General features: G+C 29.3%; 2 protein-coding genes across 9 annotated transcripts in view; one reads left to right on the top strand and one right to left on the bottom strand.

Annotated features, from left to right (window-relative positions):
* Nucleotides 1–11,256, bottom strand: part of LOC113794042 (uncharacterized) — a 34,734-nt gene extending 23,478 nt beyond the window's left edge. Inside the window, exons 1-3 of one of the 2 annotated variants that reach the window (XM_075819461.1) lie at nt 10,989–11,256; nt 10,869–10,927; nt 7,935–8,524 (exon numbers count right to left, since the gene is read on the bottom strand). In XM_075819461.1, coding sequence (XP_075675576.1) covers nt 7,935–8,085 — 151 coding nt within the window. In that variant the 5' untranslated portion in view covers nt 8,086–8,524; nt 10,869–10,927; nt 10,989–11,256. The remainder of the gene's footprint in view (nt 1–7,934; nt 8,525–10,868; nt 10,928–10,988) is intronic. The other variant, XM_027344129.2, reaches the window with a different exon arrangement.
* A 981-nt stretch (nt 11,257–12,237) lies between these two features.
* LOC113794025 (hemicentin-1-like) overlaps nt 12,238–26,732 on the top strand; it is a 62,479-nt gene continuing 47,984 nt past the window's right edge. For 5 of the 7 annotated variants that reach the window (XM_075824222.1, XM_075824219.1, XM_027344109.2 and 2 more), the window contains exons 1-2: nt 12,238–12,384; nt 21,638–22,729. In XM_075824222.1, the coding sequence (XP_075680337.1) occupies nt 22,498–22,729 (232 nt within the window). In that variant the 5' untranslated portion in view covers nt 12,238–12,384; nt 21,638–22,497. Of the gene's footprint in view, nt 12,385–16,673; nt 16,866–17,389; nt 17,494–21,637; nt 22,730–26,732 lie in introns of those variants that run through there. The other 2 variants (XM_075824217.1, XM_075824213.1) reach the window with 2 other exon arrangements.

Raw genomic sequence — 26,732 nt, 5'->3', positions numbered from 1 at the left:
TTTGAAAAAATAAAAATGATCCAGTTATTAGCTTCTGATATCAATCAATGGATCTAATGTTTACCATGCAAAAAACAAAACACCATATGTACCGGAATGAAACAAAACAAACGCAAAATTGTTTTACAATACACGTTTGTTTCGAAAAAATTCCGAATGGTAATAAATAAATTAAACCAGAAAAAAAAAGAGAAAAGAGAAAAACAAAATTGTGCTAAAAACAGTCTTTATCAACCGAAATAATTTAAACGATATTGCCACCGTTGTCGAAAGAGAAAAAACAAAGAATTTTTCGAAGAAATCGAAGAATGAGACACAATTCTTGACATAAATTCAAAGGGGAAAAAACGAAGAAAAGAGAAAAATGTTTAAACAGTATCGAAATAGTTAAGTGTAAATGAAATTGTCTGTAGAAGAGAGAAAAAATTAAATGACATAAACGATCATCATCAACACGATGTTACTAAATAGAGAGACAAAAATATGACAACATTTCAAAAAAGAAAAGAATTGCTAGTGAATTGGCTGTTAATCATTAAATAACTTTATGGAATCAAACTTTCGGTTATTATTCTGTGTATCATTTTTTTGAAATAATGAATACCAATGACGTTTATTTTCATGACAACCAAAAAACACACAATTATTCATCGGAAATGTTTGTTTGTTATACAATGATGCAATAAATGCATCAAAAAAAACAAACAAATGACTAGATTGGCAAACTATTTTCAAAAAAAATCTGTTTAATCAATCATTTTGTTCACAGCAAAACAATATTCTGGCATCATTTCAAGGAGAATTTCGAAAAAGAATCGATTTATTAGCCAATACGGAAAAGGAAAAACAATGAAAAAGGAAAAAATTGAAAATTGAATTGAAACTTTTTCACTTTCAATCAGAAAAAATCATGAATACATAAATGAATGGCGAAAAACAAAAAACAATGGTGCAATGTATACAACATATGGTAAATAATTATGTCGATACAATTTGAATGTTTGAATTGAAAATTGAACAGAATTTTTTTTTCACAACATTCACAACCCAATTTTGAAAATAATAAATGCTTGGTGTGTGTCGCTCTCTTTATGTTCATTCGATTGAATCTGTTCTATTTTTGTTTGTTTGTTTGTTTTGCATTTTGTTTTGTTTTGTTTTGTTTGTCTAGATTTGTAGAATATATAAAAAAAATTTTATATTCGTCGTCTTTATTATCATTACATTCAGAATCTTATTGCCCAGAAAAAAATGCTTAGAATCATCATTATTACATCATGATTCATTACCGAAAACAAAAAACTTTTTTTTTTTTTGCCTTACTTCTTTCTAGACTTGTCTGCAATCAGTAATTTTTTGCAAAATCAGATTGGCCCGATTCGGGGAATGGCATTTTGTTTTCTGTTTATTTTTTTGGCTAATTAATGATCAAATAAACACATCATAAAATCAAAGATTGGCCAAAGATACATTGGTTGGTTTTATGGCTTCGATTCGGCGGCATTCAGAAAAAAAAAACATTAAAGTTTTTCATTATCATTCATGTAGAAAATGAAGAAAATGAATGGGATCTTCAGAAAAAAATTAACATTTATTTTCTATCCAAAAAAAAGGTTAAATCAAAAAAAAAGCTTCTGTATAAAACATTAAAAAAAATATCACACCTGTTGAATGAAAACGATCGCTTGGTTATTTAGTTGGTTTTAATCCGATAAAACTTTTATTGACATTATGATAATCATCATTGTGTCAGTGTTAACGAATGAAAAAAAAACCTGATTGACAATGAAAAAACACAATCAAATTAACAAGAATAATGTCATTTTAGCCTACTCTCTTTACTTTTTTTCCATTAATCTCTATCATTCTTTATTATTACTTTAAAGTTGTTGGCAATGAACAAGAATTTTCAAGAGTGAACCGCTATAGTGAAGTTCATCGAAAAAAAGAAACCACAACAAACTTCGGGATTTTATTCACACAAACAATGAACAAAGATACTAACATACATCCAAAGCATTTGAAAAGAGATTTAAAAGATACTTGATGATGACGACGATGACGATGATGATCATGAGAAAATGCAGCTCACCCTTGACGGCAATACAACATTTTTTTTTTCTTCTGATTATTATTTCTGTTCAGTTGATTTCGTTGTCAAAAGAAATTAAAAAATTATTATTAAAGCTTACTGTTGTCATCATCATCATCATCATCCAACTTTGAACATCATCATCATCATCATTATTATCATTATAAAGTTGACATAAAACCGAATTTTTTGAATCGAAAAAAACTTATATAAAAGCAGTCGAGGATACGACATTGCAACCGAACATGTCAAAATAGCATTTAAAATTTGAAAAACCTCTGTTCGCGCCTATCGACAAAACATATGACTGTCATAGGTCAAAAGACATAAACTAACTCGACAAAAAACAAGTATAAAAGGCTCATTGCCAGTTAATTTCTCCAGCGTTTTTCCACAGCGCGTTTTCTTCAGAGCGCATTCAATTGACAGCATTTTTGTCAAGCATCAAATCGTTCATTTTTCTCAATCAACATTGTTATTTTTCAATCATCATTTTTTCATTTTTAACAACAATACACACATTATCATTCGCAATGTTTTTTGTGAATTTGTATTTTTCTTTTCATTATTAAAACCATAAATAAATCAAATGTTAATAAACAAAGTTTTTGTCCATTTCGATTAGAAATCCATTCTGTGTATTCTAGAAATTCTCTTGTATCTCTATCTCTTTTCTTTGGTATCTCTCTCTCTCTCTCTCTGGTATATATATCGATCTCTGGTTATCGTATCTCTCTCAATCTCTGGTATATATACACATCTCGATCTCTGTCATCTCTATCTCTGTCCTTTGTCTCTCTCTCTCTGTCCTCTGTCTTTCTTTCTCTCTCTTTCTGGAATACACATACGCCCGGTCAAAATTCTCATCTCATCTCGTTCAAAATTCTCATCTCATCGTCTCGTTCAAATTCCTACAACATGGAAAACGATCTCGATGATAACGACCTCTCTGTTAATGATCTCTCTGTTAATGATCTCTTAAAACAACGAAAAAATTGTCGTATTGCAATTTCAAAAATGCATAATTTGCTAGGTGTTCAGGGTAAAATACCGGAGGTTGACAAAGCTTCAGCGCTGCACTCCGAGTATGAAGATATCGTGTTACAACTTGAACAAAATAACGAAGAAGACGATAATGTTCACATGAACAAAATTCATCAAATCATGAAATTTATCAATCTCTACGTGCAAATTGATCATCAAATGGCTCAGGGTATTTCATCATCATTTTTATTCAACCAATGCCAACAAGCGATTAACGAATTGAGCAAAATGACAAGCATTTTTTCTTCAACATTTGGTCTGGTTTGCAAGTTACAGTCAAAATTAGATTCATTTAGTGCTTCAATTTCATCATCAATCTCTAGTCCTGACGCAAACGTTGGCTCAAATCAATCATCAACACCATTGTCTGGTTCTGCAGCCAATGTAGATTTAAATCGTCCACCGACACCAGGTGATAATGCAAATAATAGTATCGTAGTTGCAGATCGATCTATTCAAGCTATTCCGTCGCAAGGAATCATTCATAATAATCAACCATTATTAAATCTTTCACCAATAACAACAAATCAATCTCCACCTATCAACAACGTTTTGAATTTTGGTCAACCAATGAAAATAAAACCTGAAGAAATGCCAAAGTTCAACGGTTCTGCTGTACAATGGCCCGAATTCAAAGAAGCGGCCTTGGAATTAATCATCAACAACACATTCGTTCCAACAGCAACTTCCAAATTTCGTCGTCTCATGGGTGCATTGCCACCGGAAGCTCAAGCTCGAATCAGAGATCAACGAGAGAATCCAAATTTCATGAACATACTTAATACGTTGGAAAGATATTATGGCTCACCAGCTGTAATTATTAAAGAATTAGTCAACAAAATCCAATCTCTTCCATATCTCCGCCTAGATGCTCAACCAATCGTATACGCCAAGTATTACGAATTGATGATAAACATTAGATCAATCAAATTGAATGATGGCGATGGACGAACCATCCTAAGCCATATTCTATCAAAATTCGATATTGAACATCGCCGAAGGGCTTTCAATCAATCCAACGATTCCAACAATCAAGAGTACATCACTTTATCAAACGTTGAAGAATATCTCCGCAAAATAACTTCTACCGACATGTTGATCAATCAAATCACCACCACCAAATCGAATCGTCATGTTGAATCACATAATACATTGGTCACATCATCAAACAGCGATCATGACGAAAATGAAATCAAACTAACTTGTATCTTCTGTCATCAACATCATCGTCATAGCGTATGTCCAATGTCCGTCAACGACAAATTGGATGTATTAACAAAAGAAAAAAGATGCTTCCGTTGCACGGGAAAAAACCATGGCACACGTGAATGCATGAAAACATATATCTGCCACAAATGTAAAGGTAATCATCTTTCATATCTTTGTCGACCTGCTCAAAATACAGCTTCGAATAATACAACAACGGCTACGGCCACATCTGCATCATCATCAACATCTGTTTCATCAAATTCATCGACAGCAATTAATGGCGAAATCCAATCAATTAATACAGCTTTAGCAATGACTGATAGCTCGATTCAATATCTACAAACTCTAACAACAAAAATCAACAACATCAAAACACGTGTCATCTTCGATGGCGGCTCACAAGTATCGTTCATTTCGAGTAAGTTAGTAAATTTATTAAATCTACCAAAATTCGAAGGTGTTCCAATTCGTATCAACGGTTACGGTGAAAATCTTAGTCGTCTTATTGGTCATCATTACACCATCATCAAATTTCCGGACCGTTATGGTCAATTAAGTAAATTTAAATTAATCATCGACGACACAATCAATCAATTTAAATTCAACGCATTACCAGAAATTGTTCAGCGTAATGTCAACAAAATTTTCGACATCAACTTCAACGACGAAAACATTCCAGTCGACATATTATTTGGCAACAGTGACATAAACCGTCTCAAATTTCTCAACGTAGATAAAAATATCGATCCATTCATAATCGGTAAAACATCTCTTGGATACATTGTTCATGGTCAAACTGATTATTCACCATCTGAAATTGTTAAACGTATCATCAATATCAATAATTTTCATATCAATTCAACAAACAATTATGAAGATAATAAAGTCATGCGAAAAATCACTATCAATAATGTCAACAACAATTTTAAACACAACGAAAATGAAAAGATTAATCAAACCAAATTTTTCATCATCAACAACAATCGCTTTGATCAAAATTTCATCAATAAAAATCACGTAAATTCACATTTCAACAATCATATCAATCAGAATAATCAACAACAATCATCCAATGTGAAAACAACATCATCGATACAGATTAATCAACATAAATTAATTAGATCGTCATCGAAAAATGTTCAATTGACAAATTTACCTCATCATCATTCAAATTTAGCTCAACGATCATCATCGACTGCATCAACTGCGTCCTCATTTAAAGTTCAAAATTTAGGTAAGTCATCAAGACCTGCAAAGGAATTAACTTCACCAAAAAATCAATTGACTACAAATAAAGAAAAAACATCGATCAAAACAAATTTGGTTCACGAAAATTTATCAACAAAAATAAATCAACGTAATTTTCAACAATCGATCAATAATCAATATCATCATCAAAAAACGTCACAATCAATTCCAACAACTTCGTCAACAAAATCATTTCAAGTTCAGCGTCAACTATCAAATTGTTCGGTCACAGCAACGTCAGCTACCGCAATTACAAATCAATCAATTTATCGATCAAATCAGCTTACGAATTTTTCATCAACATTAGCATCAACGTCACCATCATCATTATCGGCATCTACATCAACAAATTCTTCACCAACGATGACGGAAATAACCAATAATCAAATCGCATCAACAATTGAACAGACATCAACATCATCAACGCAAAGTTCCACCGATAAATTCTGGCGTGACTTATATCTGAAACAGCTAAAATTATTCCATCGTTTTTTCTCGAAATACAAACATTCAAAAATTGATGCAAAGGAAGTCGTACAAACATATCGAATTCCACTTGGACATAATATCATTAACGTAACCATGACAACCTCTCATTCAAGGGGGGAGAAATTGCAACCGAACATGTCAAAATAGCATTTAAAATTTGAAAAACCTCTGTTCGCGCCTATCGACAAAACATATGACTGTCATAGGTCAAAAGACATAAACTAACTCGACAAAAAACAAGTATAAAAGGCTCATTGCCAGTTAATTTCTCCAGCGTTTTTCCACAGCGCGTTTTCTTCAGAGCGCATTCAATTGACAGCATTTTTGTCAAGCATCAAATCGTTCATTTTTTCTCAATCAACATTGTTATTTTTCAATCATCATTTTTTCTTTTTTAACAACAATACACACATTATCATTCGCAATGTTTTTTGTGAATTTGTATTTTTCTTTTCATTATTAAAACCATAAATAAATCAAATGTTAATAAACAAAGTTTTTGTCCAGACATAGTCTGATAATTTTTTCTTTCAATCTTAATTGTTAATTTACAGAGATAAACAACAACAATCACAACAACAACAACAACATTGTGTGTGGCAATTATGTGTTCGAAAAATGAATTGAATTGGAAATTTAGAAAAAAAAATTAAAAAATGAAATCTCAAGTCATTTGAGTGTGAATCGCCCATTATTATCAAACTTTGCCTGATGGTTATTATTGTTATTAATTTTCTTTTTTTCTTTTGTTCTAATCTGATAATGATGATTATGAAAACCTTAATTATCATTAAGATCAATGTTTCATTCATTCATTCAATTCAATTCAATCAATCATTGATTCACAAGATCCCATATATCACATTGATAAACTTTTCATTCATTCATTCATTTGTGTGACACCTGTTGCAATCGATTTTTTTCTTTTCTTCCATTTAACAAGGAAAATAATAACAAGAAAAAGAGATCAATCAATCAATCAATTGAAAGTAATTAAATGCTTTTTTTCCAATAGGAGGAGGAGGATAAAATTTCGTTTTATCCTGGATGTGTTTGATAATAATGTGATTGGTGACAAATGAAATGAATGAAAAAAAGTGTCACAAAAGAAAATTGTAACAAGGATAAAATTGAATGCAAAACTAAAACATTTTGAATTGTTGAATATACTGAAATGGCGCCCAACACATATATTTGACACGGACGTGTCTAGTTGATTTGATTTGATTGTCAACAACAACAACAACCAGAAGAAAAAACAATTTAAATGTCGAATTTTGGTTCTTTAAATGTATTACTAGATTAGAAAGAAAACAAAAATCTTTATATTTAAATTTTTTCAATTGAAATGAAGAAAACCTGAATAAAATACAACAACAACAACAACAACAACAACAAATTCTTAAATAGGATTGTGACACATGTAAATGAAAACAACAACAACAACTACAGTAGTTGATGATCACAACGTGATATATTCAATTTTGGCCTAAATTTTGGACTATCGATGTCCGTGTTGTTTTTCATTCATTCATTCATTCATTCATTCATTTATTCTTTTGGTTTTTTCATCCATCCATATAACATTGTCATTAAAATTATTATCAATTTTTTTTATATTCATTAAAAAGAAGAAATGAAAAAAAACTGCTGTTGCTGAATGGCTGTTTTTTGTTGTTGTTATGACATAATCTATGTTTGTAAAGTTTTTGCGAAAAAAAAATGAAAATTCTAGACACGATTCGCCATTTTATTTGTGATATTTTTCATTTGTCAAACAAAACAAAATTTTTGTTCATTTGAAATTTAATTCATTTTTAAAAAATATATATGAATATCCAATGTAACTTACCCGAACAATTGTTGATTGTTGTTCGTATTGCTGTTTTGGATGTTGATAATGGTGATGACATTTTTCTTCTATTCGTAATGTTGGCCATCATCATCATTATTATCATATCGTATGATTCGTCCGGAATGATGTCCTGTTGATAATTGAACATATATGGTTGGGGTGGTGTTTTTTGGCTTGCTTGTTGTTGTAATTAATAAAAAAATTTCCATAAAATGGAATCTTAATCGGTCTTTTTAGCCTGTTTTTTTTCACTTATCTATGACAAACTTTATTTAGATGTTCAGTCAGAAACAAACAAAACAAATAACTTATTTCGATGATGATAACAATGAACAACTTACACAACCAACAAACAAAAAAAACATGTATTTTCCAAAGATAATGGCTACTGTACTGTATATATAAATGTGGTAATGGAGATGAAATGAAGCAGATTTTTTTTTCGTTGTATTTCTTGAGTTTTTAGTTCAAACGATATCCGATATTATGAAATGTCTGGATTATCTTTAGTTCTTTGATCAAGATTTTGTTGTTGTTGTCGTTGTTGTATCGATTATTATCATTTGAAAATACAAAACAAACGAATTCTGTTCAGAAAAATAAAAATAAGATATTGAATGTTTAGTTCGAATGTCAAAGTTCGACAAACACACATAGAAATGATAATGATGTTTAAATATGACGATCATCACATGTGTTATGATGAATATACTGAATGAATGTCAGAAAGTGTACAACAACAACAAGAGAGCAAGAGAGCAAAAAGAGAGATCCCGTTTTGTTGTTGTTGTTGATGTTATCGTTTTCGGTTTTTACAATTTTAAAGATTTAAATGATTGTTCTTTGTATGGATGATGATGATGATGAATAACAGAGTGTGTGATTCAAAAAAAGATATCAAAATGGATTGAAGTTTAATGGAAAACGAATTAACGAAAAAATCCCTGGGAATTATGACCATTGGATAATCATCATACTTCTTATTCAGTCGGTTTTTTTTCTGGTAAAGTCATTACGAAAATAAGCTAAATAATGTTAAACAAGCAAAACAAACAGAACTGAATCATTGAAATTAATTATTTACATTCTTAACGAGAAAACAAAACAAAAAAACAGAAACACTAAATGAAAATTCTGATGATTCAACAGGATTCTTGAGTAAATAAATAAATAGATTCTGAATGAGAATCTGATTCATCGTTTAGATATGCAAGAATTTTTTTCCAATGAATGAAATTCATAGAATCGAAAAATAATCAACTCATTAATTTGATCAGAATTGAAAAGGAGTTGATCAAACAATCTACCATCATAGAACAACATCTACATTGATTTTAGCCTATAGTTTTTTTTTAAACCAATCATTTTTCCTAATGATAATGGGCGGCCAATGTTTTTATTTGTTATGTGTGAATGTTGTTATTGGTGTAGGCAATGTTTTTAAATGATGCTGTTTGGACAGAAAAAACAGTACAGTATTTTTCAAATGACTAACACACACAGACACACAGTGTGAATAAATACAAATGAAAGATGTGATAGTTTGAATTTGAATTTCTTTTCCATTCCCCTTTTTTTCAATTTCTCCAAAACTATCCTCGATGACTTTGCCATTTTTTTTTGAAAAATAAATAAATAATTTTGGATTCATAAGGAAAATGATAATAACTTTATTTCATTTCCTTCACACAATTAAACAGAACAACCACCATCGTATATTCAAACTGATTTAGAGTAGGATGTTTGTTGGTTTGATTTGATTTTTTTTTGGGGATTTTTGAAATATATTTTTCATATTTATGATGATTATTATCATTTTCATATGAATGAATGAATGGCTATTCTAAATGTGTGTGTGTGTGTGTACAATTCATCATCATAAATAAAATTGTATGAATAAGTTTTGGCTGTTTGATCATCATCATGTCAGTTTATTATCATAATAATAATCATCATATGATAGATGAAAAATGGACAACAACATTACCATTTAAGAGTTTGTCCATTTTGTCCATGATTATCATTTTCATCTTTAAATCTTTTTTTTTCTAGATAAATGAATTGAAGAAAAAAAAGTGAAATGTAGCGCACACAGTGTTTATACAACAGCAAATGGTTATGAATATATATGTAAAATCATTTGGTTTCATGATGGATCATTTCAATATCCTGTCCAGAGCTAAGATATTTGAAATTTAGCTTTTTTATATGAAAAATTGGATTTAATTTCTAACGATTTTCTGGATGTCATTTGTGTCTTGCAGCAATACATATACTGACAAGGCGGTGGCTGACAATTTCAAAAAATAAAACTGAAAAAAAATTCTTGATTTAAATTGAAAACGTGCAACATTCATAATCATTCATTTGTGACCCCGGTTAGTTTTTGGGTTTTGGGTTGTAATCACTATGATGATGAGAATTGAATGAATGAATGAAATAAAATAAATGAATGAATGTTAGACCAGAGAGAAAGACCAGACAATGCGCATCATCATCATTTTGTTTCTGGTCGGCTGATTTGGATGGATGTTTTATTTCATTTTTTTCAAAAATAATAATAATTGAAAAACCCAGAAGAGTAATCGAGAGTTAAACAAAAAAATTCGATTATCAACCATTGATAGTCACGCATGTGAATTTAAATTTGAAATATTCAAATTATATAAAAAAATTATGGAACCAAAAATTTTGGATCCAAAAATAACTTTAACACTAAAACCACCACTGCCATCATCATTATCATTGCTAATCATTCAGTGAATATTAACATAGGATTATGATGATGATAGGCATCAGCATTTAAAACTTGATGAAACTGAATTGCTCTCACAATTAAGTTCGCTTACTGTTATTTAAATAATTTTTTTCTTCAAAAAAAAACATTTCGAAATCCACATTCAAATAGAAGTTTAATTGAAAAATACATACCTCTTAAGGTCATTCAATGTTTTTTTTTCGACATTTGAATCCTTTTTTTTAAAGAAAAACTGTACAGTATTGATTGAACTAAATGGACTAATTGGGAAAATGTTCAATGAATGTTCTTACCCGAATATTTTCAACATATGGATAACACGTGTGTGTGTGTCGAAAATGGTTGGTTGTTAAAAAGAGAAACAAAAAAAATCACTGACCAAAAAAAAATGAAATCTTATCAGATATGATGGGTGTTTGGTTTCAATTTACAACAAATTCTGTTGGGTCGCACATCAATATACACACACACAGAGAGAGACAGTAATTTAAAAACCGAAAAAAAAATTTCGAATACAAAATAACAGCAACAGGCTGACCCGTACACAACGAAATCTACATTCAAACTGAATTTTCATTTGTTGAATTCAAAAATGTTCGTTAGTTTTCGTCATCATCATTTTTTTTCTCTCTCTCTCTCTTTCGTAATATGTTTATCATTGTCGGTCTGTACTTGAAGCAGAAGCAACAGTTGAAGAATAGAGTTTCTCTCTAAAAATTCTATCTAGAATCACTACATTATAAAACTCTTTTTTCTTTGTGATTCTAGATCTGATAATTAATCAATCAATCTGTAAATTGATTCATTGTTTTCAATTCCATAAATCCAATTTATTTGATCCAAAAATTTTTTTTTTTGACTATTTTCTATACTACTACTACTACAGTAGCTCCTCCCCTTTTGAATTTTTTGTAATGAATGAATTGAAGATGCTTGTTCAAATGTTTGACCCTCCTCATTCTTTCATTTCCATTTGCTACTACTACAAATATTTCTTTCGGTAAATTTTTTTACGAATGAAGAGAAACTTTCTTAAGATCTTTACAATGTATTAGGTATGTGCGATTGTCATCTAAGAACTTAGGATTTTTCAGTCTAATATTGGCATTCATCATGTTATGACGTTACATCGTATCTTTTCTTTGTCGAAAAATTTTATTTCCCTTTCATCAAACAGCCAGAGATTCCATTCATTGAGAATACATATCCCTTATTTCGACAAAAAAAAAGTGTAAAGTGCTGCAGATAGGTGGCGCGCTCTGTGACATTTTTTTTCAAATCTGTTATTTTTCTTCCGTTTTCACTTGTTGCCAATATATATGGTGTAAATCTGTCATTTATCATTTTGGTGAATTTTTTTTTATTTCTTCGATCTAACCATTAAGTGTTTTTAAAAAAATGATTACCTGCATTCTTTTCGCTAATTGATGTTGATGATGATTTATAAATAAATTCGAAAAAAATATTGCCAAATTTCATTGAATTCGACAACAAGAACAAGAAAATCATTTGCTTACCATCGAGTGTGTCTGTTAATCATTCATCAATGTTGGTGGCTTTTTTGCCATTTGGTTCCAACAATTTGTATTTACGAACTAAATTTTTAACAAAAAAATCTAATCACTCAATCAATGTTTTAATTTTTTAAAAATTTTGTTGTTGTTGTGAACACAAGACCACCCCGATCAGGTAAGTCGGTAGCCCGTAATGATAATTACAAACTTTCCATTTGTCCATTTGGTTGATTTCATTTCTCTACACCTGCTTTAGGTCGATAATTTGCTATAAACAATTTTATGACCTTATCAACATAATAATAATAATGACCAACAACTACCTACCTACGATCCTTAATGATTATTATTATTATTACCCATTGGTGACCATTTTTTTTAATGACTAATGATTCGATGATTGATTAGTTTGCAATTTCTGTTGTGGTTCGATTTTTGGCAATCAATGTTCATTTGTTAATAATCTTATCGGATGATGAATGAATGATGATTTTTGATTATTATATTCAATTACACACACACAGACACAATTACAACTTGTGTGCCAAACCAGTCAGTCATTCATTTCATTCATTTCATTCAGCCAAACCGAACCAACCAAGCAAGCTGTCATTCTCTGACCATAGCTTCATCATCATCATGATGGTCATGATTGGCGCCATTTGCCATCGGTCATTTTTTTTATATTTTTACCTGTCATTTTATACTTTGTGTTTTTTTGTGTATGGAGAATTCTGATTGACTCTGATAAACATTCTATCTATCTATCTCTATGTATGTCATATGTTCAAATGATGATAATAGTAATTGTGTGATTTCTTCCATGTAGATTGCTATCATTTTTTTGTTGTTTTGTTTTTGGTGAACTTTATTTCCAAAAAAAAAAACTTTTTTTGAATAGAATTGATCGATAGATCTTTATGATGATCTCTGACCTGAATTGACCATCATATTTTCAAATTTAAATGACTTTTTTTTTCTTTTGTTTTTCAAAAAATTTCTGAACGGAAATAGTATTTACCTGGTTGTTAATTTTAGGATTTAAGAAAAAAAAATAATGTCCATTTTCAATTTGTCACGTTATCTGTTTGTGTGTGATGAAGCCAAAAGAATTTCTTCTTGTTGTTGATTTTGTTTTTTTTTTAAATGAAAAAGGGCTTGTCTGAAATGTCATTTTTCTGATGTTGTAGTCGTTGAACAATTATCTCTGTTAAGAATGTTTTCATTCATTCAATTCATAATATTATTGTCATTTAATGTAACTTTGATAGGTGTGTATCATTATGAATTCAATTTTTTTTTCACCGATCATGATATTTGTCAATTTTTTTTTGTTTGTTTGTCAAGAATTTCTTGTTCAACAATTGCTGTGTAAATAGTCATCAACCATCAACATTATCATGATTAACATCATCATTTTCATTGGTTGGGAATTCAATATGACGAAATCCTTCACATAAATCCTTCACATTTTTTTTGTTTCAAATTCCCATTATTTTCGATTCTTCTCATAATTAAATCAAATATGGTTATTGTGATATTTATGTTCATGTTTAGGCTTCTGTTCATTCATTAGTTATTGTTAATTGCTCTAATTAAGATTGCATGTTTATATGATCAACAAATATCGTTTTTTTTCAAAATGTTTGCTGTTGCAAGAGAGACAACATTAATTGTAATTAATGGCATATCATAATCATAATAGAATATGGTCATTGTTCGAATGATTATCATTTTGATGATGATGAGTCTTAAGCACGCATTCAATGAGATTATGATGGTTAATGTTGCTTGACTTGATAGCAAACACACATACACAGAAGATTACCGAAGAAGAAGAAGAAGAAGAGGGTATTATAAACTGTAATTACAATATATATTTATGAAGAGAAAAATAAAACCACAACATCATCATCATCATCAAAAACAACAAACGAATTAATATATCATTTCAACGGTTTTTGTTTCACTATACAAGTTTGAAAGATTCGTGACTAAAAAAATTCAATGATGTATTGATGAAAAAAAAATATTTATCCAGTAGCCATCCATATATATATTCAATCCGTTCAATGTCAAAATATTAACATCGGAAATGTTCATTTCAAATCTGAATATGAATTTTACCATCATGATGCTAACTGACTGATGATGATGATGATGGTAAATATTTTCTCTTGTCTTAAGTGATTTTCCATTAGTACAATGACCTTTAATTTGTTCAATGATAATCAAATAGAATCATTTTTTCCTAGGATAATCGTAGAATCCAAAAAAAAAATTCTACAATCGATACATTGACAGCGACAAATTGACAATTCCAAACATTCAAAACAGTTGTTGGACAAAAAAAAGCTGAATTTACATATGAATTCAATACATTTGGGTTAACAGTGTTGATAGTACATAGCATCCATTCATTCATCAAAAAAAAATATTTGTATTCTTCGTATACAATAATAGTGACAATAATAACAACGGGGCAAAACAAAACAACAAAACAAAAAACTATGACAAAAGAGCTTGTGATTTTGCCAAAGGCATTGTCCCATAACCTGTGTGTGTTACTTACATTTTGTTATGATGTTTTTCTTTCTTTTTTTTAAAAAAAATATTTATCATCAAATGATGATACCTGTGAATATATATGTTTTTGGCCATTTTTCTTACCGAAAAAAGAACAGCAACAACAACAACAAAATATTTGTATTTTTTTTTGTGTATGTCTATGCGTGTCTAATACAATGACTAGTAGCATCATCATCATCATCATAATATAATCACACACACAATGGGGACAAATGATCATTCATTCACATTCACATTGAATTAATATAACCTTAGGATTCTTTTTTTCCAACCAACGTTACCGTCTAATTTATCATTGTATGTATATACAGGTTATTTTATGTTTGTGTATAAAGGTGGTAGTTATGATGATGATGATCATCATCATAAGAACATGATGCTTGAATCATAATTTAAAAAAAATCTAATCCACACTATTATATCAATGGAAGTATGGTTGTTTAATGAAAAACAACTGAAGAAAAGAAAAGATATGATGATAATATAAGGGTTTATGGATATCACATTGTTGTTGTTGTTGATCAATCATAACCTTGGAAACATTTACTTTTGGTTTCCATTTCCATTATTTTGTCGATTTAGAAAGATTTTTTTTTCGCTTTTTTGTTGTTGTTGATCTCAATCTTCATTCATATTGAACATATAGAATAAAAATAAAGATAGAGAGATGAATCAATTCATTCGTTGTTGTTGTTGTTGCAGTTGTATGTCATTTTATTCAAACAATGATGATGACCATATGTGTGTGATGACCATTGATTTGTTGATGATGATGATCAAATCGACAAGATTGACTCTCCCGTTTTTTTATTTCGTTTTTCGTTTTTGGGTTTTTGAGTTTTTTGTTGTTTCTTCTTTTTCGCTAAGATGTCGATGATGATGATGATGATGATGGTCTATTTGTTTAACACTTGTCTATGTTCATAGTGCAATTACCGTTTTTTTTTTTGTTGTTGGCCATTGCCAATTCGATCATCATCATCATGATGGCAATCATTATCAACGATGTGAATGATGATGATTCGAGCATACAGAATTATCATTGTCTGTTTGTCCATTACTTAGTTTAAATTTTCTCGTTTCCACTAAAAACATACTTAAATTTTTTTTTTGATCTATCTTTACCCATAGTTTTCTACAAACATCATCATCATCATCTTTCTGACCTAATTGCATCATTTGAACAGCATAGTGAACAAACCTAACCAACAGAAAAAAAACGAAGGAAAAAAATCAATGCTTCAATTGATCTCGATTGGTTCGATCTTTGGTTTATTCTCGATGCAAATCACACATTGCTTGTAGTAGTTTTCGTTGTTATCTATTTGACCCCTTGTTCATTTTTTGTTTCTGATGATGATGATGAATAATGGCCAAAAAAGTTAATGAACCATAAACAGGACTTATATGTGTGTACAATATGGAATTTTTTGTTTTTGGATATTTCATTATTCTTTTATCCTTTATTTGAATTCTCTATTTTTTTCGTTTGATTCTTAAGTATGCATATCATTTCCACTTTCGGAAAAAAGGTCAGGTATTTTTCTCTATTTTATCAATTCTTAACTGTTCGATCGAAGGGGTATGCATCCGATTATCAATCCCGAACAATGATCAGAATCAACAAAAAGAAATGCTCCTAGCATCCATAAATTCTATCTGAATCAAAAAGAGAATTATTATTATCATTATTATATATCTGTTTGTGTATACTAGCAGCATTTATAACAATAAGATTCAAAAATTTGATAATATATTCAAGTTGCTGCAAAGTAGTAGCTGAATTTTGAATCCAATCCTGTCTGTCTCTCTCTCTCTATGTATGTTCATGACTGGCAGTCATGCAAACCGAAATTCATTTTGTATATCCTCTCTTAGAGTCAGTCAGTATCTGTTTTGCACTTGTTCAGTGTTCATCTGTCTCCCAAAATCATCGTTACGTTTGATTTTTGTAAATTTGAACTGAATTGAATTGAATTGAATGAACTTCAGCATCAAATTCAATTTAAGCGTGTGTGTGTCCACATTCAAAGAAAACATTCATCCATACAATGTCAATGAAATCGGGTAATTCAATTTGAAAAATGATGATAAAGAAAAGAAAACAACAACATTCACACTGGTTGATCTGATGGGAAAGATCTAATCAATGGTTAAATGTGTATATGGTGTGTGTGTCTATGAACTTATACGATTCTTCACGATGATCACGACGAATTGTCAAATGATGACAATTTAAAATAAATGAATGTGCAATGTTTTTTCCTTCTTTCCGACATCGATCAATATTTTTTAAATAGTGGTGATCATTATGATGAATGAATGAATGAATTGTATCGTCAGAAAAATTGATTTTCTTACAATACTGCTACTTGTTTTTCTCCTGTTTTGGTGGAAATTCAATGATCATCATGGCCTGCTGAAATGATGATGATGATGATTGTGGAAATTATGGCCCATTATTCATCATCGACCATAATAAACGATTATAATTATCTACCTTTCATTTCACTTCCACCATTATCATTGCCGGTGTTTGCGTGTTTGTCGTGTGTATATATGTTTCGTTTCTGGTGAATAAAATTTTCCAAAAAAAAAAAAAAAAAAATTCATAATATATTTGACATCTGCTATTCCCGCTGTTGTTGTTTTTTTTGAAATTTTCGATGATGATGATGGTGATAATCGATTTTAAGTGAGTTTTTTTTTGTTCGCGTTACCATGGTGTTACCTTTTTTTTGGTGTTTTGTTTTTTTTTTAAATTTGGATATATCATTTTGATGATAAATATCCTATCCTATTGCCATTTGCATAAATCAATTGACGAATAGGAAAAAAACAAAAGTTTTTTTCTGGGCTTTTTTCAAAGCAGCTAAAGTGACAACAGCCCGATTGAATCGACTTGAAAAATCATTGAATCGTAATGCTTTTTGCTTTTTCGAGCTTGAATATATGGTATTCTCTACGAGAAAAAAAAACAACAACAACAACAAAATAAAATTCTTCGCTTGACAACTCAAGCCATCTTTGATGATGTTGATGATTTTGACTGTGAATAAAATAAAAAACTAATGATAAACTTCTCATCTACCTCCTATATCATTTCCCTTTGAAAAAAAAAGTTAATGATAATAGTTGATGCTGAAGTCGGTCCGTTGTTGTTGTTGTCGTCAACTAATAATTCTAGCTGTCATTTCTGGTTATCACATTCTATCAGATTATGTGTGTTGGCAGTGGTGATGATGATGATGATGGTATTTTCATCAAATGACATCATCCAATGTGTATTCTGGAACCTATTTTTTTTTATCAACTGTATATTTGTATTCAGAAGAAAAATTCTGCAACTGTCAGCAAAACTGTTTTTAATATTATTATTATCATTGTAGTGTCCAATATGAGTTGATTATATTTACTTTCTTTCTTTCGATTTTTTGTTCACTTGGTTACTATTAAATCCGATTGGAATTTTGTGTTGTGTGGTTTGATATTTTTCTTTTTCTCTCTCTTTCTCGATTTTGGTTGTCATCATCATCAATGATATTCGTTGCTGATAATAACGATATAACGTCTTTTATATATTAGAAATTGATTTTAAATCACTTTCGGTTTGACATACATGAATTTTTTTCCGTTGTTATTGTTATTGTTGAATGAATTGTTTATCAATGTCCATCTCATCATTGAATAAAAGGGGGCTACACGAAGGGAGAAATTTTCAATTGTCATCAAAATGACCGACAATAACAACAACGTTGCCAAATAATTGTCCATTTTTTACAAAAATCGAATCAAATTTAGTGAAGGCGAACAATCGATATTGAAACAAGAAAGAAATAAAACCTTCAATCTTGATCCGTTTTATATCGGATCTAATATCTTGTCTGAAATAATAATAATATTAATATCGTGTTGATCAATATGACCGATATTATATTTTCTTTTATAATGATGATGATATTGATGATGATGATGAAATGTGATGATAAACGAAATTAAATGAAATGTTTTGAATGAAAGGAAAAAATGATTGACGAATCAAAACGAAAGTTTTTCTGATTAAATCATCTGATCAGCTAGTTATCCTGATATTCATGATTTTTTTTGCTTCGATCTTTTTCTGTCAATTTTGTTTGACGGACACTCAATGATTTTTGTTTCAAGCTTTTGTTGTTGAAGATGTTTAAATTAACTAACTGGCTGACTGACTGATTATTGTTGTAATTTTGGTGTTTGCTTCATTTTTTTGTTTCATCTGGAAGAAAAAGAAAACAATTATCCTCATCATCTACATACATTGTTGTATCATTCATAGAAGTTATTGTGAAATTTATTTCTTAGTTGCTGTTGTCATTCAATCTCCCTTTTTTTCATCATTCAACAATCCATCGCAAAAAAGACAATAGCAAAGACGACTACGACGACGATGATGATCGTAACATTATTCTTGGCAATATAAAGAAATGAGCAATTAAAACATCATGGTTCGCACATCTTTGCACATTCTTTCAATGATGATTACGATAATAATAACGATGATGATAATGATGATGATTGCTTTAGTATTTAGATTTTTTTGTTTTGTTTTAAAAACTTTAAAAAAAAAAATTATTTTCATATTGTAACATGATTTGCTAGTTGTGAGTGAAGATGAAAAAAGTCATCAATTTTTCTGTTTCATCTTTTAAGCTCAATTATGTAATGATGATGATACCACTTGTTTGGGTTTTTTTTAAAAAAAAGTAAGGAAGACAGAAAAGAATCATCTACCCTCTGATTATCATCTATGACAACGACAATATATATTGTTTTCAAGATGGCTTCATTTTTAGTTTTTTTGCATAAATATAATATCTGGTTTTGCATGGATGATTCTTTCGATATATAAAGATCATACCAAACGAAGAGAAAACCCATAAAAAACATGCACACATATGTTTGCCATTCATTCATTTGAATCATTCATTTTTTGTTTTTTGTCAACGGATTTTACGGTCAAAAAAAATGATAATCACTTTCGCTCATGTTTTTTTCCGTGAATTTAATATATGAAAATCAAAAAAAAAACGAAAAAAAATTGTTCAATTCCAAAAGACCATATGTGACATTTTGTCCATGGATTCGAATACAGTTGTTTTTTTGCTTTTCCTCTATCCTGTCCATGTGACAAATGGAAATTGTTTTTTTTGTTGTTTTGTTTTTGTGAAGATATTTATAGACATTGCGTGTTTGTAGAAGAATTCAAATGTCCACTTGTTGTTCGTTAGTTATTATTCATCGTCACACTGTCCGATTTAATATATATTTTCAAAGTGCATATGTTCGAGTGTGTGTATCTGGTTTTTTCATTATATTTTTGTTTTGTTTTCCATACAATATCTGCATCTAAACTACAATAATAATAATTTTCACATTTACATAATATATCATTGCTGGCTTTCCAAAAGAAATATTTGGTGAAACTCTTTTTTTTGCCTAGTTTTCTTGAAAAAAAAATGACGACAACGAAGACGAAGACGACAATCAATAAAACACTACTAGGCAGGAAGAGAAATGAAAATAATTATTATTTTGCTTGCTTTTTTTTTGCTTTTGTTGCAAACTTGATTGAATTGAATGAGATATATAAAATAGATAATAAGATGATGTGATTGTCATTGTTGTTGTTGTTTGAAGTCAGGTAATTTTTTATCTAACTTTGATGACAACAACAGGTTATGTAAAACATAAGAAAAATGAAGAAAGGAAAAAGAAAATGTCACCCATCATAATGTATGCAACGAGAGAGTGGTAGCAGCTTTACCATAAGCATGGGTGGATGACATCTTGACCATAATTTTCTTTCTTTCTTTCTTTTGTTTTTAGTTTTTGGTTTTGTTGTTGAATTTGTCATTTTCAAAACACCCATAAAACACAGACATTTGTTTTGTTGATTATAGACATTATATAAAACCATTTTAAGAACGCCTTCCTAATAATGTATGAAAAGTGTTAAATTGTGGTCAAATTTTTGGCCAATCTTTATCAAATCAATCAATTTGCCAACGCCTTCCAGTATCATTTTGATCATTCTGATCGCTATATTGCTGGATAAGTCACCAATAATAAATGGCTGCCATTATCAATGATGTTTGGATGACGAAAAACAAAAAAAACAGAAAAAAATATTGAATAATTTGATTCCCATCGATCGATTATCGATCAATTGATCGGTTTAATGATCAAAGATTAAACTATGTGCTGTGTGTGATTTACTGTTGATATTTATGAGATTAAAAACAAAACAAAAAAATTAATTTGATTGAGATTCAAAAAGATGTGTGGCAATAAGCGAAACTGTAGAGAGAAAAAAGGTCACACTTGATCAATCAAGTTAAAAACTAAAAAAGATTGTTGATCAAAGTTGATCAATAATTACATCATATTGGATTTGATAATAGGGAGAAATGAAATGAAACAAATAAGAAGAAAAACCAATTATCACGAATTTATATGTTGCCAAAGCCATTTAAATTGTAACCTTTATTTCAAAAAAAAAAACAGAATTGTTTGTTTCGATACGTACACAAAATGATTCTTATTTTTTTTTTCACTCGTAACCTCGTGCAATTTTTGTTTCATTATTGACCTGGAAGTTTTTTTTTTTGAAAATCTTTTTATTTGATTTTGATTTTGCTTTCTCTTTTTCTCTTTTTTCATTTGTTTATTTTGACTTTTGGTTCTCAATATTTGATAGATAGATAAAGTTGAATTACTGTTTTTTGTTTTCAATTATTTCCAGGTTACAAAAATGTCAATTTTCATTAATTTCTTTTTGCTTTATTTCATTTTCTCCCCAGGTATTAAACATCGTTTGTGTGTTGTGTGCGTTCTCATCTAATTTCTGTTTTAATTATATTCATAATCATCAAAAAAAATTTATAATCATAATCATCATTAACCAAGAAGAAGAAGAAATATTAAAACCCTGAAAAAATTCCCAAGGAAAGAAAGCGGCCTCGTTTATTGTCATCGTTTTCTTCATAAATATCTTCAGGTGTCACCATTCTCATCAAATCATAAAACAAACATAGAAAAAAGATGATGATGACAAAACTTGACCATCATAAGTGATGATGGCTGATGATGATTTTCGTCAATGGTTCCATTTCAACCGAATCAAATGAAACTTTTTTTTCAAAAAAATTCACTTTGGATTACTGCCATGGATTATGTGATTTTATCATTTTATTAATTCGTTTGTGTGATGTGATGTGATTATCCGGTTCTCCTTTTTTTCGGACTGTGTTGATGTGTTTTGTGTTTTGTTTTTAAATTTAAATTTAAATTAAAATTTTGTTTTTTTTGCAGAAAGAAAATCCTCATTATTATTACCATATTTAATACCATCCTACCTTATTAAACCCCAGAAAAATTAAAATATTTAGTATCAGGTCACATAGATGTATGCTAAGTGAATCTAAATATAATATTAATAATTTCACCAAACTCCTACACACACACAATATTTTCATCAAAAAATTTCCAGCATAAACCACACATTTATTCAAAAAGTATCAACATTGATAAGAAGTGAAAAAAAATCGAGAATCTCTCTCTCTGTATTGAGAGATAGATAGATAGAGAAAAAGAAAGAGAGAAAAAAATCTGCTGTGAAATTCTCTTATCACATTTCACAACATTCAAATGATTAAATGATATGATTATGGCTAACAACGACGACGACGACAACAACATTATCATCAACAACTGTCATCACGCCATGATCAAGCAACAACAACAACAACAACGATCAGTAGCATCGAAAATGATAATGTTAAAATCTTCAAAAAGATCTATTATCAAATCAATTGTGCCCTATGGTTATCATCTATTTATTTCAATAATTTTATTCAACAGTCTTTTCATCAGAATTATCTATGCTGATTCAGGTACGTGTTTTATTTGATAAAATCTTGATTTTTTTCAAATAGACTGAAAAATATTTTACCTTCCCCTCTTTGTTTCTTGCTTCGAAAGTTATTCAAGTGTACAGGTTTTATGTTTTCAAAGAAAAAAAAATTCTCATTGTATATGCTTATTTCTCGGTGCTATTGTTTTTTGTTTCTCATCATCATTGATGATGATCTTGAATTTTTTTTTACTTTTGAAATTAAAAATGAATGCATATATGATGATGATCGCAGGTTGTTCGGTTGGTATTTCGGAACCTTATACAACAATATTATCAGTGAAAATATTTTGTTTGTTTCACTTCAAATGAAATGTGTGTATATTCATATGGTACACACATACACACATTAGAATACTCGCCCAATATGGGTTTGCTTGTTTTGTTTTTTCTGTTTTGTTTTTCTGCTGTGTGAATGCCAATTTCACAATAGACCAAAAAATGAATGAATCTTTAAGACAAGTTATCATTGGTCTCCCGTTGTGTGATGTGTGTATGATGTGTAAGTGTGTCCGAATTAGATTTCCAAGAGTAAAAATGTTTCCATACAGAATGAAATGCAGGGTGAAAAAAAAGAGCGAAGAAGAAATATACTTTGAATAATGTGAAAACATGAATTTCATGTTGAACAAAAAATTCAAAATTCAAAATGGATGAATGAATGGACGAATCGAAATAAATGTTGAACAAACCATGTGAGTCTATTGTTGTTTGTTTGTTTGTGTGTTATCGGTCTATAAAACATCTTCGGTTGATTCTATTGGGGTTTGTTGCCCTTGATGATGATTCAAAAAAAATTGAAAAATTTGAAAAAAAAAGAATCAAAAAACTTTCAAAATAATGATACAGTTTTTTTTTTTTGCTTTCCAAAAACTTTGAAATTCAATTTGTTAATTTCAATTCTTTCTTTTCTCTTTCATTGATTCATATTGTTGACTTTTTTTCCTGGTTTTTTTTCTATTCGTCGAATGTTTGCCGATGCATGCCCGAAAAAAACACTAACCAGAATTTTATTGTGAATTTGTCAAGATGCAAGATTTTCTTCTTCTTCTTCTTTTTTTACCTGTGTGTTTTTTTCAAGCTTTTTTTTGACCATTCAACCATTCGAATTTCAATTGGTTGAACCTGTTTAGTCTATCTGAATTTCTATGTGTGCTTGTGTATCCGTTTGTGTTTGTTCATTCGACCTTATTCTTCATCATCATCATCATCATCATTCTATCAAATATGACCATGGTCATGCTTGGTTCGTTTCAATTCAATTCCGCCTGTATGGTCGATTCGAAACATTTGACTTTTTTGGTATATATTTACACATTGATTTTTTCATTCATCTGCATTCTTTTTAATGTGAAAATAAAATAGTTATACTATGAATACACACCTGGTCTACATTTCAATTCTTCTTCGTTTTCAAAAATAATTTCCATTATAAAACAAGAAAATTCTTTTCGGACAAATCTTTGTTTGCTTGATTGATATATTGAATATTTATCCTTATCTTATATTCATATTGACTGGAAAAAAATTTGCCCTAAAGTCTTTTGATTCATAATAATAATATTTGAATATGAATTATTGAATATTTTCTTGCTTTCTCTCTCATCATATTAGTGTTTTCGATAAGAGACAAATTTGAATGAATAAAATGCAATATCGAAATAGTTTTTTCTTTTGGTTTTTTTATTCATGTTTGTTTTGTCATTATAATAATAATACCCAAATGATGATGACATGAAAGAATTTTCATTTTTTTCCATTTGTTTCTTATCAATTCACTTTTTCTTTTACTTTCTTCTTATTATTATTGTTCCTTCAATTTCAATATTCTTTGGACTTCTTTTTAGTTCTACTTTTCAATTGATAAGGAACCAACAACAACAACAACGAAAAAAAGAAATGAACGAGAATCCATTTAGCATAATCTTCTTTTAGTTGTTCACAAGTAAATAATAATAATAATAATAATATTACCAAACAAATATGGTTTTGGAAAGAAAAAAAAATTCATATCATATTCTCTTTCATATTAAGACAAACCTCATAACATTTATTTCATTGTATCAATTGTTTTATGATTGATAAACACTGAACTGAATTGATTGAGATATTCTTCTATTCAATCGATGTTGATGGTGGTGCATCACAACAATATTATCCATTTTTTAGGTAGATTCTTTCCATATTCTTTTATCTTCTTTTCATTCACTTTACTTATCAATTTCAAATAAAATATCTCAATTAACCAGAAAAAAATTCTCAAAATTGAATAAAATTAATCTAAATATCCTCTTTATATTTATATGAAAAAAATATTCAATTTACTTTACATCATTATATTTTCATTCATTCATTCAATTTTTTCGTTTTTTTTTCACAAACACCATACACGCAACTAACGAAACAATTACCAAAAAATCTATCCATCTAAATCTTGATCTTTTTTTTTTCTTTTTTTCCCCATTTTTTTCGTTCTTTTGCTTATCTGGATTTTCGTTCACAAAAATTTCATTCGTTTTTTGTGTGTGGCATGTATGGCACACACAGACACAACTTATATCCGATTAGTTTAGATTCAAATGAATGAATGAATGATAAATATTCATTTATTCTATGCAAAAAACGAAAAAAGATTGAATGACTGTCGTTTGATCGATGAGCATAACCTAGTGCGAGCGATCGACCGACCGGCATCGCTATCATTTTATCATCCTCCACACACAAACACTGACATTAACACTGATGAAACACACCCCAAAAGGAATTTTCAAAATATAAAATTTCAAGCCCAAGATGCAGAAAAAATTTCAGAAATTTTTTTTTTGTCACATTCAATTTTGAATTCAAGGTTTGTTTTGCATCTCAATGTTATTTGAAAATAATTTGAAAAAAATTGATGATAATGATGAGTGATGGAAGGATGATGATGATGATCATCATAATCAAATTTAATTGTCTGAGATTTTTCTTTTTCGTTTCGTCGTCCATAAATCTTATTGTATTTATGAATTTTTTCCATTGCGTATTGTCTGTTTGTTTGTTTGTTTATCTTGTCCGTTTTTCGTTATGGCAATAAATACTGGAAAAAAGAAATAACAGTTTTTTATTTGTTGAACTAGATCCCATGACCAAAAAGATTCATTTTTTCGTTGAACGAAATGAAATGATTGAATGGTATCATTTCACAAACGAACACACACACCTGTGAGTGTGTCCATAATAGGCCGGTGTTTAATGAAAATTACTATCATTTTTTTTGTTGTTCACCGACAAAATTGTCATCAAATTTGACATTTTCTTCTTTTTTGTCATCTTCGACACAATTTAATCATTTTCGAATGAATGAAGTTTTTTTTGGCTGTCCATTCACACCAAACATTTTCATTTTTTTTTTTGTATGTCAATGGGAAAATGTATCAAATATTGAATGAAAATTGAAAAAACGAAACGAAAACAAAAATAGTTTCAATTCCGTTTTCATCAATATTACATTGTTTTCAATTTCTTTATATCGAAAATTGAATGAAATGAAAAATTTCTTTTTTTGTTTCAAATTCTTTTCAAACTTCAAGATGCCGGTCTGCTTTTTCGTTATTGTTGCTGTCGTTTTTTCATCCATTATTCCACTATTTATTCAATGAAAATATTTGAATCTCGTTCATTGAATTTGAATATTATTGAAAATCATAGATTAAATATCGATTAGATTTTTTTTCTCGTTTGTTTTGCTTTCTCTCTATCCATTTTTCACCCTCCCCCAAAGAAAAAGTTTGAATCCTAAAAACATTGCACATTTGTGACCATAAAAGAAACTTTTTTTGTTTCCAAGAATCATGATAACAACAACAACAACAACAACAACAACAACAACAACAACAACAACGGTGAAAATCAACGAATGCAATTCAATTTAAGTTTTCATTCAATTCAACCTTCAATAAACAAACAAACAAAACAGAAAAAAAGGCAATAATAAGAAAACA

Source organism: Dermatophagoides pteronyssinus, unplaced genomic scaffold (genome assembly GCF_027571235.1).
Source record: "Dermatophagoides pteronyssinus isolate colony J.1.1.1.1 unplaced genomic scaffold, Derpt_VIB-CSIC_2022.12 sq0001, whole genome shotgun sequence".
Classification (NCBI taxonomy): Eukaryota; Metazoa; Arthropoda; class Arachnida; order Sarcoptiformes; family Pyroglyphidae; genus Dermatophagoides; species Dermatophagoides pteronyssinus.
This window is presented reverse-complemented; position numbering and strand designations above follow the sequence as displayed.